The sequence below is a fragment of the Cyprinodon tularosa genome, unplaced genomic scaffold (assembly GCF_016077235.1).
Source record: "Cyprinodon tularosa strain WSP-4 unplaced genomic scaffold, ASM1607723v1 ctg246, whole genome shotgun sequence".
NCBI lineage: Eukaryota > Metazoa > Chordata > Actinopteri > Cyprinodontiformes > Cyprinodontidae > Cyprinodon > Cyprinodon tularosa.
In genome coordinates, this window is record NW_024038913.1 from 2,300,978 (window position 1) to 2,319,132 (window position 18,155).

General features: G+C 34.8%; 1 protein-coding gene across 1 annotated transcript; it reads right to left on the minus strand.

The window, feature by feature from the left end:
* Nucleotides 1-1,981: 1,981 nt before the first annotated feature.
* On the minus strand, nucleotides 1,982-16,977 carry LOC119785318 (UNC93-like protein MFSD11). Its single transcript, XM_038287897.1, has 13 exons — nucleotides 16,494-16,977; nucleotides 16,067-16,122; nucleotides 15,875-15,982; nucleotides 15,720-15,799; nucleotides 13,704-13,800; nucleotides 9,250-9,308; nucleotides 8,946-9,090; nucleotides 8,110-8,159; nucleotides 5,715-5,780; nucleotides 5,512-5,637; nucleotides 5,255-5,429; nucleotides 5,015-5,150; nucleotides 1,982-2,607 (listed from the first exon to the last, which is right to left on the minus strand). Exons 1-13 carry the CDS (start codon nucleotides 16,581-16,583, stop codon nucleotides 2,455-2,457), a joined length of 1,341 nt encoding a protein of 446 aa, XP_038143825.1. The 5' UTR covers nucleotides 16,584-16,977; the 3' UTR covers nucleotides 1,982-2,454.
* Nucleotides 16,978-18,155: the final 1,178 nt, after the last annotated feature.

The following is an 18,155-nucleotide window of genomic DNA, read 5'->3' on the forward strand; positions in this document are numbered from 1 at the left end:
CGAACCATGCAGGTCTCTAAGCTACACTACATTCAGTATCGTTGCCATAGAAACAGACAACAGCGCCAATATATCAGAATTATACTAAAACACACGCAAATAATTTCCCACATAAAAAACAGGACTTTCAGTCCATTACAGTTTTCCGTTTTTAGAGGGTTGTTTATTTTGCGTTTATTAAGTGATGGCTGTGGTATATTAGCTTTCACTGCTATAAGCTTTCGCAGCAGTGATTGATTAATTTAAACACCTGCTCTACTGATGGTCTATCGGAGTTGGTGTTTAGGTTGAACATAAAGAACACCTTTTATTTGAAGCTTCTTGTAGCTACTGTTTTAATCCCGGCTTTACTTAAAACTTTTTCCTGACTTTGATAGTGTTGCCATTCAGTAGCAAGCACTGCGCCCCTTTTTCTTTTATATGTACACGTACATTTAAGATTTAGCGTGTTATGTTGACAACTCATGAGCAAGCTGCTTTTTGCAATCTAGCAGGAAGGTAAGGATAGGATCTTGCAGGTGTGATGTCACTCTGCAGGGGGTCCAAAGATAAAAGATTTAAACAATTTTGGCATTGGAATTTCAGATTTAAGGGAGATAGAAAGTTCACTTAGTAAAAGTGCAAATAATAAATCTGATTACCGATTACTTTTAAGCTGGTTGAACATACTGCGACAGACTGGTGACCTCTCCAGGGTGATCCCACCTCTCACCCAGAACGTGGCTAGAGATATGCACCAGCACCTCCTGATCCCACTGAGGGATAAGGTTAAAGAAAATGGATGGTTGAACATGGTCCGCTCTCCCAGATTCTATCAAATCAGTATTGATACCCTCAGGGGCGGATTTAGGAAATTTGGGGCCCTAGGCAAAGACAGGCAGGGGGCCCCCTGAGAAGAAAACCCATAAAACAGACCCATTCTACAGATAGTGAAATGTTAATAGAATAGACATCCATTATTTGTTCTAGGTTTTGTCCCTCTCTTCTTGTCCCTTTTTCCTCTCTATTTATCAGCGTTCTGATGGCATTTTAGCCAAAGGATTTTTATCAAAAACATAATTAATGTGCACAAATAAGGATTAGTTGTATTAACCATACATGGAAACAGAGTTTTATGGGGCCCCCAGAACTTGGGGCCCTGGGCAACTGCCTAGTATTGCCTAATGGTAAATCCCCCCCTGGATACCCTGCTAGTGGATGTTCTTGACAGAAAGACGGAGTTGCTTAATCATATTCTGCTTAAGGTCCCATAAGATCTTGTCCGAGTCCTGGTTTAAAAGTAAATTAATTTTAAAAAGTGACCCAAAATTGACTGTCAATAAATGTTCTACAAAATTGATATATTTATTTGATTTGTACTGTCTGTTTAGATTTATGTGATATTTTTTGCACAAAATATATAAGTGAATATTGTAACAGTTATGTTTTCAACTGTAAGCATTAAATTGATAAATGTTATTCGCATTTTTTTGGCTTTATCCTTTCCAACTAAACAAAAAAAGGCGTCGCGCAGGTAGCTCCCTTTCCTTATGAGCCGTCCCCACCAACTTTCAACACAAAGTTACACCCTTGTCTTAGACAACGCCTTAGCAGGTGCACTGAAAAAATTCGGCGCGCGCTTGGCGCGCGCATTATCTTCTAGGGGCTGAGCCACCCTTGTGTCTTAAACCTAGAGACGCCCCTGGCCCTAAAGGAAAGATTTTAATTTTTTTTTCTGAGGGAAATTAGTTTGCTATTATGTTAAAAACAGGAGAAATACATCAAGCTGCTGCAACGTTTTTCTGTCTGAATATATATATATATATATATATATATATATATATATATATATATATATATATATATATATATATATATATATATATATATATATATATATATATATATATATATATATATATATATATATATATTTTTTTTTTTTTTTTTTTTTTTTTTTTTTATATGATACTAAATGGCTGATTCACTTCAGGCACATGACTCCACCGGGTATTAATATATTTTATTATTCAAAGATTTACCAAAAGGAAGAAACCTTGACATTATAAAGCAAAATGTACAAACATAACAGAAAGTAGTGATTGTCAGGCATTACTTAGTATCACTGATATTCACAAAGACAGATTAGATACAAAAATTATTTTCATTAAAACAAACCTGAGCTAGAAATAAAAAATAGTATTAAATAAGATAAGTGGTTAAGATTTGATAAAAAGACTCAATTAGGTGCAAGTGTTTATTGAAACTTATCCTACAGAGTGAACTGATAAGGAAAGTCTCCTAAACATGGCTTATAATTGTTTTTAATACATTATGACACTTAACATGGTTTTAAGCTCTCTGTTGTTTTCATTGCTTTATTAGAATAATACATTATTAAATATAAAAATACAGGACTGTTTCAGGATAATTGTTTCCAGGACACAAATGGTTATGATCACAATCTCCTGTTGTTCAATAATCCTGTGAAACCATGGAGTAGTCCTGCATCCTCTCAACTACGAAGAAGCAGAGAGTTCCAATAAAACCCAGGAGGACCAGAAGCAGGAGCTGCCATGTCAGCAGAAGGTAGCCGCTGTAGAAGAACGCCACTGCTGCACTCACAGACTAACACACACACACAAAAAAAACATTTTATTGTTTCTTATGAGAAGAAAGAACCGCAAGCTTCGCAACATCTCAACTGTAGAGCACAGCCATGTTTTTCAAACTCTGGTAAATGTCATACCGGTGGTATTTGAGCTACCTCTAGTGGCACAAAGAAGAAACTTTATTGTGTGCAAAGTATATATATGTGTAAATTAATTGTGAGAAAGTGGACAACAGTAAACCAGGTGTTATTTTTCAATTATCTCTATAGTTAAACCTTGACTCTGAAAACAGCTGAACCATATTAAAGGCCAATGTCCACAAAAACAGCCAAATATAATATTTGATATGCTCTGTATTTTAAAAAATATATATATATGTATAGAGATAAATTTAATTGTTCACTGAATCCTTTTTGAGAGGGGTGTGCAAGTGAAAGAAAATACAAAGACATTTTCAGAAGTTGAAAATATACAATTTTCCTGTTATTTATTGTAACAGTGCCAAATCTTTTACATGGAAATCCACCATAGTGAATTCTTCCTCGAAATTTAACATTTAAGATTATTTTTTGTTTATGTTTACAAAATGAAAGATGTGTTTCAACATCTAAGTAAAAACATAATCCATTATTACTTTACTATAACTACAGGGTTTAAAGGGAAAGGCTTCATTTTATTCTACAATTCTAAAAAAAATATCAAAATGTTGGCATTGGATGTTATCTGGCTGTAATGAACTGGAAGTAAAGGTAACAAATTAATGTGGACCGCTGCAAGGTCTTAATGTGTTGCAATCAGGAAAGTTGAACTTTCTTTATCCTGTCAGCTAGTATTAGCATTGGTACATGTCATTCAAAGAGAGAGAGAAGTGCGATTCTAGTCCAAGATCTACCAATAAAAGTTTTTTTTTTAGGGGAAAAATACTGATTATTTAGACATCAGTCTGACCAATCACTGATTTGTGCTTCTAAAGTTTTTTACTTTATTACTTAGGCAGATATTGCTTTCTCCATCTCCATTTATGTGATAAAATTACAAAATAATAATAAAAAAAAAATCTTATCGGCTTAAAACGATACATGAAGAAAAAGAAAATATTGGCCAAGAATATCATCTAGCCAATGCATCGGTCTATCACTACCACTAAAGCTTGCATTCAGGGGAAAATGCCAGCAACAGAAACAGCTAATTAGGCATCGGAGGTAAAAGTTAGCTACACCAGAACCTGTTTTCAGAACTGGACAGCTCCTTCAGTGACAGACTGCTGCACCCTAAATGCACCAGGGAGCGTTATCACAGATCCTTCCTCCCAGGAGCTGTAATGCTTTATAAACTTCACTGTTCCCAACAGCCTCAATAAGGTGTTACATTCATCCTGTTTTCCGCACAGTTTCTGGCATGGTCACTTAAATAAAATGCTATTTTTTCACATATCGATTACTGTAAAAATCTCCACAGCTAAATATTGATAATTTATTTGCCAGATGCACAGTATTTATATTGTAAAAACAATGTAAAATTTTCTCTTTTCTTCCATTTTCTATTTTTGATGCACTAGCTATAGAACACAGACAACTGTTTTTGATGATCACAAAAGACCAGCAACAACTCAAACCCGACCAAAGTGCTGTTCAAAATCACTTCACACATTTATAACTCTTACACATTACGCCTCGATTGGGCTCAATGAAACTGCTTTTTTGTTTTCATATTATGCTTATTTTTTATCATTAGTAAACATTTAAGATTATCTAGCAAATTGGTCTGTTTGCTAACCAAAGTAAATGCAAAACTGATTTAATTTATCCTCATTTGGCCCTATGTGAAAATAAAACTACTGCCTAAATCAAACCTTCGGTTCTACACCAGCAAGACGTTTTTGGGAAAGATGAAAAAGACCTATGTGTTCTTCTTTGATTAGCAGAGGATTTCACATTTGAAGTCTCCCATAGGTGACAGTTTTGCGCCGTCTCTTTAAGTGTAAATTAAAAAAAATGGGACTAACTGAAGTGAATTGACTACTTACAATATTTAGATTGACAGATGTGATAAACCTTTATCTAGTTTTATTATATTTAAATCAAGCATGACACGTTTGATATTGTTTAGGCACTTCATGTTGCATGGCAGTATAGAGTTAAAAGCATGGGTGAGTTTAATGCCTTGAGAAAAACAAAAAAAAGGTTTCATTATTCCAAAGACAAGCTTAGAAAATATCACAATTTCCTAGGGGTAATTTTTTTTTTTGAGATCAACTTTGCAGCAAAGAAAAGAGGGAGGGGTGAAGATTTTCCTCTCTGACACCTTCCATCCCTATTAATGAGGCTTCAGCTGAATTTATTTCACACTTGACAGGACAACATTTTGACTGAGCTTTGCTTGGCTCTGCTAACAATGTCTGAGAATTGGCAATCGAGGATTACCTGGATGAATTTAAAGATGGCGAAAGCAGGCATGCTTTGTTCGGCGTAAACATAACCCAATATGCTGTAGAGCTGCGTGTTAAAGCAACTATCTCCAAGTCCAAGCAGGAAAGAGCACAACAGGGCAATGGATGCACTGAGGGAGAAAACACAGCGCTTATTAATAACATGACATGAATAAAAACTGCCTTTCCTGAGGCCTGCTTTCCCTTCTGTTAAATAATAAGACAAACTACTTACCTTGGACTTAGAAATGGATTTTTCTGGGTGGTGGATTCAAAGACGACAGGCGCATCCTCTGGGATGTTTAGGAAAATCAAGTAGGAAGCAATAAAATGGACAACCATTCCCAGAAACACCACTGAGGTCCGTCTGAAGCGACTGTTTTTGCACAATAGTCCAAACAGACCTCCACCTGATGGGACAGAGGACACTAGCATGAATTAAACAAACCTCTTATGGTTTTTTAAATCTCTTAGAGCAGTAAATAAACTCACCTACTATTTCTCCGATTCCCACCACAATCCCAGAGATGCCAATCAAGCCTTTGGCTGCTTCTCCAAAGTGAGCAGTTGCTCCAATGCACGTTCCATACACTCCACTGTAGAAAGACAGCTCAAGTCCTGGAAGACAGAGACAGTTTGTTCTCCAACTTCAGCTATTTCACTAAAGGAAAAAACATCTAGTCATTTTCCCTTACCACTGTATACCATGCAGGGACTCAGAAGTATTATAGTTTTAGTCTTCAATAGCTGCAGGATCGTTTCTGTAAAGAAAAAAAATTAATACACTAATTTAAATTGCTAATAAAATACCATATTTCTTGAACAAACGTGGCTCTTTTACTGCTCCACTAAATGTGGATTAAAAGCAGACTTTAAAGCCCTATTTTCTTCTTAGAATTAAAGTTCAGTGCTGAAAGATGATGGGGAAAATGAGCCAAAGAGCCACATTTAAATGCAGAAAGGCAAGCACCCAGGAGAGGCTTCCATTCAGGTTGTTAGAGAAATTTAGATTTTAGGGCAGAGATCCCAGCAGGTTTGTTTATGTATGCCTTGATGCCCTTTCCTGACATGAATCAGCATGCATCTTTGATAAACCTGATATCTTTCGAGGCAGGTGCACACAAGTCTGCACGCACACAAGATACACACGAGACAAAGAGCAATCAGATCATCCAAACAACCTGGGGCAACACCGAAAGCAGGAGCAAGTGCAGCAGAGTTTCCAGTTGACAAACACAGAGATAATCTGAGATAAACTCACACTAAGGCACTGTCTGTGTACTCTGTCGCGAAGAAGGGAGATTTCAATCCACATGAAAGCAAGTTTTACTTGAAGAAAAACAAAACTGCCTGTGACTTCCTGCTAGTTGCAGAATGGAAGCAGTCAAATGTGACAAAACCCCCCAAAAAAGAAAAAAAAAATCATATTATGGGGGTTTTAGACCTACAATATGATGGTTTAATATTAACTGTAGAAACTCCGGGGTGAAAAAAAGCACCATATTGTAAAATAACCTGGCCTTAATAAAGAATGTAATGATTACCATAAAAAGGTATGTGTAAGATGTGTATTAAAAGCAGTATTTATTGTTTAAACAGACATGTTCCGCAAATATCTCTTAGTAAATATAATAGGAAAAGCATAGTGTGCAAATATAATTTCTTATTTAACTTTAAAAACATTTTTACAATTTTAACTTTTCTTATTCTTACTTTTTTTAATTCTATTACGTTTTTTTTGCCAATAACAATTGTGGCCCTAAAAACGGTGGGGATTGCTTAGCAAACAGAGTCTTTTTAATTAATTTCTCATGTGTCAAGCCAAGACTTTTCACCATTTAATCATCGTCCATCCCTTACTCAGTGTAAAGGTGCATCTCAATATTTTTAATTACAATTAAAAAAAGATTTTTCATGGTATTTCACTTCTAAAACCATAACACGTTTGTACTGATACTGTCTATATACTATATGTTATACAGAATGATCAAAAATACAGTATACTCTGTTTTTGTATTAATTTAACTCTAATCCTGCCACCATCATTCACTTGAATGAGTGAATGAAAAATATAAGTACAGGTCATTTCCCATTACCTTAGTAGAGGTGCTTTTAACATTGTCTCTGGTTGAAGAGTTGCTCAATGCAATCAATCTATCTGCTGTTGCCAGGGTTCAAAGTATCTTTGTGTGGAAGCTCTTCAAAGTGTGACTTTGGCCATGGTCTATCTCTGGTTAATCTCTTCCTAACCCCTGAATGGGCTTTGCTTTACAATTCCCTCCCTGCTGTTTTTCTACCTGCCTTTTATTTATTTATTGCATTTTTTTTTCCTTTCCTAAACTTTCCATTAATATGCCTGGATACATACAGCACTTTGGGCCTGATCTTCAGAAGGTTTTGAGCATCTTACAATACGTGCACACGTGTTTAAATGTACAGGGCAGATCTTTAAAGAAGCCGACAAGCGATTTGCATCTGAAATTCACTCAGTTTTTCAAAGCTGAAACTCAGGCGGTTTTTGCATCTTTTTTACAGTAGCACGTCTGAAAATCCGGTTGTAAAATGCAAACAAACATTTCTGATGATAGCGATATCTCAAGGTTTTTTGGGGTTTTTTCTACCCTTGTTCCTCACACCTTGAGATAGACTACCTATGTGAAGTTCACTATACATTATATTTAGTATTATCATGACCTAAAAAAACTGTCATTATTACCTCCATCTCTATAGCTTAAAGCCTCATCTGCCTGCATCAGAATGTGCTTATTTTGAAAAAACTGAACCAGTTTGCACATCTTAACATTTGAACAGCAATCTTTGCAGATTACTTGTAACATGCGCAATTAATGCACAGGCGTTTAGTGTAAAAAGTCTGTTTCTCTTAGCCTGTCTTCAAAATGGGGAAGACAAGAGTCACCATATCTACAGTCAGATATAATTAGTAGTAAACAAACAAGACAGGATGTTTATTTTGCAGAAACAAGAAATGCCAAACTATATGGAACTCAAGTCAGAGTCAGAATCAGAAATACTTTAATAATCCCAGAGGGAAATTACTTAATGTTTTTTTTTTTTTCCATTTAAACTTACGGAATTCAGTCTTGGTATCCTGCAAGGCAGTGTTTGCCCTGTTCTTGTACCTAAACAGCAGGGGGAAAAAAGTGATGTTACCTTCTACAGTACTCAAATCAGCCAAAGTAAATTAAACAAACACACTAAGTAATAATGGATATATTCCAGAGAGAAACATTAAAAACATATCTTGAAGAGAGAGAGAAAGATAAGATCTTTCTCTGCAGTTTTTTTTTTTTTTTTTTTTTGCTCTGTTAGAATCAGAGTTATATTTAAAGGTTGACCAATGGGAAGGGATCAAATTTCGTATTTCTGCCAGGTCACAATGTGTACCATCACAATGTATTTTTTTCCACTAAACTGACTTTCAGTTGTCCTTTTTTTTATGTATAAATATATATCTCGTCGACAATCATAAGAATCAGAACATGTCTAAAGAAAACGGGGGGGCTGAGGGCTTTTCTTGCCACACTCAATGCTTCTCCATCGTAGCTGCCCAAGATCTGCCTGATTGCAACCTACTCTTCTTAAGTGCTGTGATTGGGCTTGACTGTGTTGAAATTGCAATAATCATGGCAAAAATGTTCAGTGTCATTTTTTTGAAGGACAAAACTCGTTCAGAATGCCTGCCAAGCCTTAAGTTCATCTTGACGAAACACTTGGAAAATCCAAGGCGGGCAATTTGGAGGAAAATAATTTTCTGGGAGGATTCATCAAGGGAAAGAACAGTTAATGCATAACTATTTCATTTTTGATTTTATCTGTTATTCCTGAGGGCTGATGTTGCTATATTCTGGTTGATTTTGTAAGACCACAAAGAAAAAGGGATAATTATCTAAAGGAGGATCCTTTACATTGTACGAGTTGAGAGCAGCGACTGCCCTTCCTCTTCAGACAGCATTTCCTCTTCATGGTGGCTCGTCCTCAACACCAAGAAGCAAAGAGTGCCAAGAATGGAAGCGACCAACAGGAACAGAAAAATGTTCCTCCTGCTGCTCTCTGAGATTTAAATAAACAGCTTTATTTTAAAACCATCACACTAAAACAGATTCAGAATGATAGCCACTCGTTTAATCCTGTCTGATTAAACTTAACTTCCACCACCATGCAACATTTTCCTTTTATTCTCCAACAGTTATTAACCAAGTCTAACCTTACCTGATATTTCAGATTTTCCATTCCAGTCCAGGTAAATGTAAAGATTCCCAAACAGCATACTGCAAATAAAAATGACACTATAAATGAATTGAAAAGGCTTGTGTTGTTGTGTGTTTTCTAATCATTAGCAGAGCTACGCTGTCTGTTTTCACTCGACATAAATATGCAGCCCACCTTTCCTTTAGGGAGCTTTTAAATCTAACCAACCTCAACCTGCTGCACAAACACACCCTGCTTACAATAGCTCTTTACATATTATATAGTGCACTATATATTCTCTGTATGCCATGTTATCCCAGTGTCAGCATTCTGTGTGTGAAGTTTATGGTGCGTAGCATCCACAAAAATCCACACAATAGAATGCAAAAATGAAGTATCTGCCTGTCATTACATAAAAGAACCGTACAAATGTTGTCTCCTCTAAAAATCCTATAATATGACATCATGCAAAAAATATGCTGTGCAGCAGTAAGTCTGTGTCATCTTGAGCATGATTACAGGTTAAGTTCTATGCTTTTGTAGTATTTTCATTGTCTGCTTTAATGTGAACTAAAGCTTTTTTTTCAGTAGGGAAAAACAAAATATAAACAGGTTAAACAAAAACATTTTATTTCTTAAACTAGCCTAATATACCTGCATGTTGATTTGAATAATAAGCATTTAAATATATAATCTAAACTCATTTTGAAGATAAAATAAAGACTGGAAATATAATTAAATGGATTGTAAGGTATAAGAAATCAGACATCTTATATCTGCTTTATAGGGGTTTTTTTTATATATAGACATACATTTAAGAAATAAAATGCTAAATGTATATATTTCTTTGTCCTAAAGTGATTTATACTAGTGGTATTACAGATGTTTATATCCTGTTATTGCTTGAGTTTTTGTGTGCCTCCCTAAGATTAAAATTGTGCATAACCTTCATCTGGGAAGCACTTTTGAAAAACTTGTGAAATACTCAAAACCTAATTGGATTTTAACCACATATTTTTGCAGAGGCGTATTTCGGAAAATGAATTTAAAAAAAAACATTAATATTGCACTTCACCGATCAGTAGTCAGACAGGATTTCTTGAGAGGATTGCAAACCACTGCTGCATTCAGTTAAATGGGTTTGACTTAAAAATCTCCCCAAGGCAAAGATATTTCAATAAACAATTAATGGACTTTAATGTTTGGAGGTATGCCATTAAGAGAGAACTAAACATGAATACACCTAGAGCTGCAAAAAAGCAGTATACAGTTGTTCCAAAAAAGAAGCTTGTTTGCTGTTTTAGGTTTACTTAATATCATGTGGTTATACCTCAAGGTTTTTGAACAAATGTTTGAAAAGTTGAAACTTTGAGAACTGAACATTCTGGTTTAAAAAGAAAAACTTATCTTAGAGGAAAGAGAAAGACTGCACAGAGCTGGTCCAAGGCATAAGAAAACTACATGACTGCTTATGGCCCCAGGGCACTAGAGGCTCCCCAAGAGCAATTCATTCTTTAGTCTTTTTTAGCTTTACAACTTCTATATTAATAAAAAAAAACACAATTTCCTGATCAAATGGTCAATTTTCTTTACATAAATATATATATTTAATCATGTATAAATCATTCATGCACAAAAAAAATTTGAATTGTCTGATAGAAAGCTTTCCAGATATATATGACCTTATTTATTACCTTTTCGCTCAAAAAAGGATTTAAGTTCTACTTTAATCTTTTGTCAGTTCTGAGGATGGCCTTCACTCTCTGGGTCACTGTTGACTCAGCAGAGCAGAGCTTTTTAATGCTTAAATTAATAAAATACTACCAGGGACCTGTCATGGGAGAAGGATGATCAGTGGGCTGACATTGATTAGTATTAACAACAAATTTGGCTGTCAGATTTCTTACAGTGATGTCATTAGTGACAGAAAAGCTGGTAATCTCAGGTTTTAAGGAGTGATTTCAATACAGGAGCAACAGAGTAACCCATAAAAGTCATACGAGTTAGTAAAAGTGCTTTTTTTATATATATATATAGCATCAGTGATTGCTTACATTTACACAGTTTAAAAAGCTAATTGCTCAAATTCAAATTTCATTTTATTTTCTAGCTGGTTGCAGGGACATTTAAATATTCATTATTCAATAGTATGCTTGATATTCTGTTTGATTTTTATCATCTGTTTCTATACAGCTTATTTTTATTTAACAAACCCATTTTATTTGGGGGTGTTTCTGGCACTACAGGTTATTTTTGCACATGGCTTTTGCAGTTGAAGCCAAAACATTATGAATCACATGACACTTTTAGTCTAAATAAACAACATTCCAGTTTACTCTAATATGTTTGTTAATACTAGATGATGCATCCAAGCAGGAGGCTGTAAACAACCTTGTCTGGGCTGCAATGAATTTATAGTAGATCTGATCATTGGACTGTTGATTGCAGCAATCAATATTTTTGGAACAAATAGAGGGCCTCAAAGTGTAATTTATATTGGGAGAGCTGGTTTGAGAATGTTTTTCTTAATTTGGGACAGATTAGCTCACTAGGACTTGAACTCAGCAAATGGAGTTCGGAAATGTTTCAGAAATATTTAAGTTTTCTATGATGAATATATCATTTCTTTTAAGGTTATGTCGTTTCTCGGTTTCAAACTTCTCAATTTGCTTGTATTTTCTCTGTATTTAAGAAGCAGCTGACCTTGAACAGCCAACATATTTTGCAAAATTTGCCTTCTTAAAGTCGTTTGATTATCTGTTCCTTTTTTGGAGGGGCTCTTTAGGTAGCATGCTATGACAGAACAACAATCACAACTTCACATATGAATAAAAAATGACGCAGGCAAATCATAACTGATAAAAATTTCCACCAAGCTTCATGTTAAGTAGAGCCGGTTTGTGTACGTTTTAAATATTTTACCCTTTGAATATGACCCAGGTCTGCAATTTTAGTGGATTCCAGATTTTGCATGAATTGAGCCTCTTTAGGCTTTTTAACGCTTAAACGCTTTGACCTTTAATTTATGTGTTTTTTTCCACTTTGAGGATTAGTGTAATAAAAAAAAAAAAGACGATGAGCGGGGTGCTAAGTGATCCATTTGAAAAATGGAGTGAGTGGTACAAAATGTTCCCTAAATTAATTTTTTTCAAGAAAATGAATTTCTGTCTGTGATGAAAAATACAACAAAATTTAGAGTTCAGGAAAATAAAACCTTCCATCAAATATCTACACCTATTTCTGTCTTTAATTAAATATCCATATAAATGTGGTTTCCTTCCCAGGGCCCCAGTGATGGGAGGCAGAGGTTATTCATTAATACTAACAGCAGCAAACTGTGTTTGTGTTTGCAGCCTGTGAGCAACTGAATCATAAGTTTATTACAGCCGTGATCATCACTGCAGAGTCAGATTAGCATTGGCCTATTGGGAGCTTTGGCACAGGTGACAGCCAATGTAATTATAATACTAATTCAATTTGCAAATTGGAGCAAACACAAATTAGCTGTCCAAGCCAGCATGCATGAGAAATGGGCCAGATCCAAGAAAGGAAGGGGCCAAAAGTTGCCTGTTGCAGATTTAAGGAGCTTTTAATATGCTCAGGCTGAGCAGGTAGAGACTAATGTTGTCAAAATGATTTATTAAAATCTCACTATGGTAAATGAGGAGCAAAGAAAGATATCCTGTCAAAGTGTTATTTACTCTGGACAGAAAATGTTGCAGCCTAGGTTAAAAAATAGTTTTAACATTAGGTATTTTATATAAACACAATGAAATATATAAGGTTCTGATGCAAGCCAACAGAACTGACAAACACCCCTGGATAGATGTCGAAACGTGCGGTTGCCTTCCAATTTAAGCCTGTTTGTGGTTGCCGTGACGCGGATGACTGAGAACACAGGCAATGAAAAATAAAGTCCTATGATGACAAATGCTGGAAAATAATATTAGAATAGAATAGGATAGAGTGGTATCAAATTTTCCTTTATTGTCATTACACTGTCACAAAGCAAAGCAATGAAATATAGTTTGCATTTATCCAGAAGTGCTATATAGGATATAAATATTTATTTACATGTGTACAGTGACTATGAATGCATGGACTCTAAATAGTTTATATATAAACAGAGAGTCATTTTAAGAGGCTATAAAATAAATAAATGTGGAATCTATATACAGATTATACAGGAAAGGGTATAATACAGGATATATAATATCTAATATGGACTGATTAAAAACTTATTTTTAGTTGAATGTGAAAGCATACAGGTATATTCTTAAACATCACATGGATGATTTATAGATATATATGTTTAATAGAACATTTATGTTAATTTCCATAATAAATTCCACTTAATTAAATATCTTTATATAAATTAATACTAAAATAAAGGGTATTTTCAGCTAATTTAAAACCATTTACCGGATTTAATGCATTAACTTATTTTGCGTGAGCCTGGAGTATAACTTTCCTACCTGCACTGTAGAAGAGCCCAAAACATCCCGGTGTTCCTGTTGATAGTGGAAGCTTCTGAGTTTTCCACCAGAAAGGACCCCTGAGCCGTCCAGAGCACTGTGGGACGATGCGGGGGAGGAAAAAGATATATTCACCACTCAGATGCCGACAGGAATGGACAAGTTACACTGGTGCCTATGTAAGTTATGCATCTAAATATAAAATAGCCCAAAGCCTTGACAAAACTGAAACGTACTGCAGTGATTTGAGGCTACACCAAAAAACAACTGCTTTGAATATATCTTTTTCCTCATGTTTTGCCTTCCAATGCTCAGGAGGGGGCTTACTCTGGATTTTCACAGTTTTTGAGCAAACTCAAGATGCACTGCTTTACTTGGAGACACAGTTTCTAACCCATTTAAGGTCTAATTCAGGAGGTACTCTTAATAGCATCGTCGTATCCCAGGCGCAATAATCACTGCATGCATGATTAAGCAAAACTTGGATTTTGTGTTACGAGAGAAAAACAGGGCTTCTATGGAATGCAAAGACCTGCGGCAGTCACACTAAACTATTTACAAGCTTTATTATCTTCAGCTGTTTTAATGCACTGTAGGCTCCTTCAGAGTGTATTCTCAGTGTGAGCAATTAGGCTAAGAAAAAAGAACAAATTTATAGCTGCTTCAGGTCAGTGGTATTTATGTAAATGTGGTAAAAGTGAAACTTTTACATACACTCATCTTTAGCAGATTTTTTTTTTTTTACCGGCCATTATAAACTTCCCACAATTCTAGGAAGATATCTGACTGCTTCTGTGAAGAAACTCTTATATATTTTTTAACCCTCTGCTTTACTGGGGTAGACCTGGCGTTGATTTTCCCAACAGATATAAAATCAAGGTTGAGGCAAAACCATTTCAGAAGATAACTTATCTGTTCATGATTTAAAACCAGTTTTATTTGTGTCCGAGATCCTTATCCTTAGGTTATGATGTTCAAGAACAACCAGAAACACTAACGCCTATTATAATGTGAAAGCTCTGGAATCCGAGGTAAATCAATTTTGGAATAAGATTAAGTTTCTAGAAAGACTCTAAATGTAGTGCATGGACAATGCTTCAGGGTTATATTGGTACTGGAAGCTATGTGTTTAAAACAAACCAATCAGTTCAAAAAGAAAAACTCTACACTAAAATTTCCCTGCAACATTTTGAAGAGCATTTCACCATATGTCTTGCTTAGTATATCCAAGCTTGTATGTATATTTTTTACCCTGTTTAGATTAAATTAAATGACAATAAATTCAAACTTTTGCAGACTTTCTATCTCCGACTTTTTAAAATGTATATATATTGCATAGTTATTTCACTCTTGGTGAACGCACTCAAAAAACATATAAATCTTAATGGTAAGAATTAGGGCTGCAACTAACGATTATTTTGCTAATCGATTAATCTGATGAATATTTTTTTGATTAATTGATTGATAATCAGATAACCAAAGGTTCCATAAAGAATTTTTTTTACTAAATTAAACCAGGTGAAAATAAAATGTTTCCACTTAAGTTCTGCATTGAACATATTGACAGACAGTTTTATTTTTTATCTTAAATGCAAAATGTTTACATTTCTTTTACAATTTTGGTGTAATTGCTGCTCTAAGTTGGTGACTCTGTCAGCTATAGGGTATGTTTTACAGTCTTCATACTCCATTTAACCACTAATAGATTATTAAAATTAGTTGATTATTTCAATAATCGATTAATCCTGATTAATCCCATTAATTGTTTCAGCCCTACTAAGAATATCCAAAAACACTTGCTTTTCTTTTTTAGGGATATAAAAGTAAACAAGTCATATTTTCTGGCTTTTTCATGCATTTTTTTATCTTTGTAAAATACTTCCTTTAAAAATTGTTTACACAATTTAAATGTTAACATTGGTCAATCAAACATTATGAAAAATAGTAGCTTAAATAGTACAGACAACAAACTTAAGTGTGAAATATAAGGACACAATTTGTGTAATGGGAACTTACAGGCTGCTCCTACGCCAATGAGAACAGATGTCAGGTAAAATGACCAAGTAGAGGGCATGATGAATACTGCGATGTAACCACTGAACAAAAGCACAGTCATGATGTGTTTAATCATTTCTCACTGCAAATTCTATAATTAGGACAGAATAATTTACCTGTAAAGTAGGCCACTTAAAAACATGGTCAGTTTTGCTCCAATTACTGTGACAACAGTTGGTGCAAGCAGATTGGAGAAGGAAAAGACCCCATAGATGATCCCTAGACTGTAGAAGAAGTAAAATAAAAAACAGTTACTGCATCTACATGTTTTTCTATTGTAAAAAATGTTTGGGTTTTTTTCTTTTTACCTGTGGTAACCACTACCACTGAAAGTTGAGTTTTTCAGGCTTTTCACCACAGTTTGCTGCAATGAAAATAAATAAGAGTTGAGTTTATCAAAGGAGTAGAAATCAGCCAATAACAGCGTGGGGTCATGCATCCTGTTTGATCATTTCACTGCCATTTAAGAAAATCAGAAACACGAGATGCGCCTGACTATCTCCTCTTTCCTCCTCCTCAGCAGACACAATTTTCTTATTTGTTCTATCCACTAAACCTAAAACTTAACCATAACTAAAATAAGATATGTCAGCTGGCTCGATTTATAACACATAAGAGTTTAAAGATGTCTGTTTTCTTTCTCCTCAAACGTTAAAATGAGCACTTGGGGAAATAGACTGTAAATAATTAAGAAGCACCAGGTTAGACAAATTGATTTAAGTTTATTTTACTTACTTCCACGTTCCCACAGGTGGTGAAGGCGGTGAAAATAAACAGAAATCCCACACCCAAAATCACGACGTTGTAAGTCCTTCTGTCTGCCATAGTTCTATTTATCCTCCTAATACATTTTAAAAATATATTTTCGCTTTTAAAGCTCCTCTGTCGATGAATTACCTAAAATCCTAGAGGATCCCCTGAGGACCCAAACGTCTCCATTTTCTAAAAGTTCAGTTACAGTTTAGTTCCAGTTTAATGCAGCAGAGGAGCAGCAGCGAACAGAAGGCAATAGATCCGCACTGTACTCCACAGACACTTCCTTCCTATTATACACAGCACACATGACAACTTGTGACTTTAATTACAGGCAGTTTTTTCCGCTCATTTTCCTTTTTCACTCAGACTTTTCCTTCGTCATGAGGACAGTCCGGACAGTCCTAACAGTTTTCAGGCTTTGCTTCTTCTTCCGTCCGCCTCATTTCTGCTCATTTAACTCCTTTGACTTTGCTGCCGTCCGGAGGTGACTGCGAGGAACGTTCATTTAAAAAAACAAAACTCACACACACACACACACACACACACACACACACACACACACACACACACATATATATATATATATATATATATATATATATATATATATATATATATATATATATATATATATATATATATATATATATATATATATATATATATATATATATATATACTGTAATTTAAGTGTAATTATACATATTTATATACTGTAATATATATATAACACTATATATATATATATATATATATATATATATATATATATATATATATATATATATATATATATATATATATATATATATATATATATATATATATATATATATATTCTCCTCTAAAGGTAGAGGAAACACAAACATTCAAATGAATGTTCCACTAGTTTTCTGCCTCTTCGTCACATTGGGGGAAAAAAAGCACAATTTAGGAAAGATTCACAAAGATTCCATTAATTCCAAAAGGGAAGGTCCTCTTTGACATTGTCGTATTTGAATGTAGAAATGTGTCTTTAAGAAAGGGCCAAATGTTTGATGTCTTATCAATTTGCGCCACACATCTACATCCATGCACACGGTGCGTCACTATGTTTCCATAGCAACGATCGTTTTCCTTTTCCGTTTTTGGGTCTCATTCTCATTCATGCCCCCTAACTCCAATCAAGGCGCCCTCCACCGCTGCGAGTGTGAATTCATTGGGAGTGACACTCAATAGTTAAGGGGTAGTGCTTAGGGGGCGGTTTGGGAACGGAACCAAGAGTCAGCCAAGACAGATACCTGCCTCTTACTTCCGCCTTTACCTCTAAGTTTCACAGTTGTGGCTACGTAACAACTGGTCATTTCGAAAGATATACATGGAAATCTTTTTTTTTTAGAGTCCTTTACCTCTCCCTTATATACACAAAAGTAAGCTGACAAAGATATCATATATATGTGTTTTTAAATATTTCCAATGTATTTTTTGATACGCATGCGCTTTTTTGTCCTACCCGTTTTACGATTAAATGCCTACAAATTGCTTTAAATAAGTACAAGTCTGTGGGAAAATATTTAAAATATATTTTCACAATTTAATAGATATTTCTTAATCTGTGCCGTCCATTAAATTTATAAATGTGCCCAAAAAAAATCGATATTT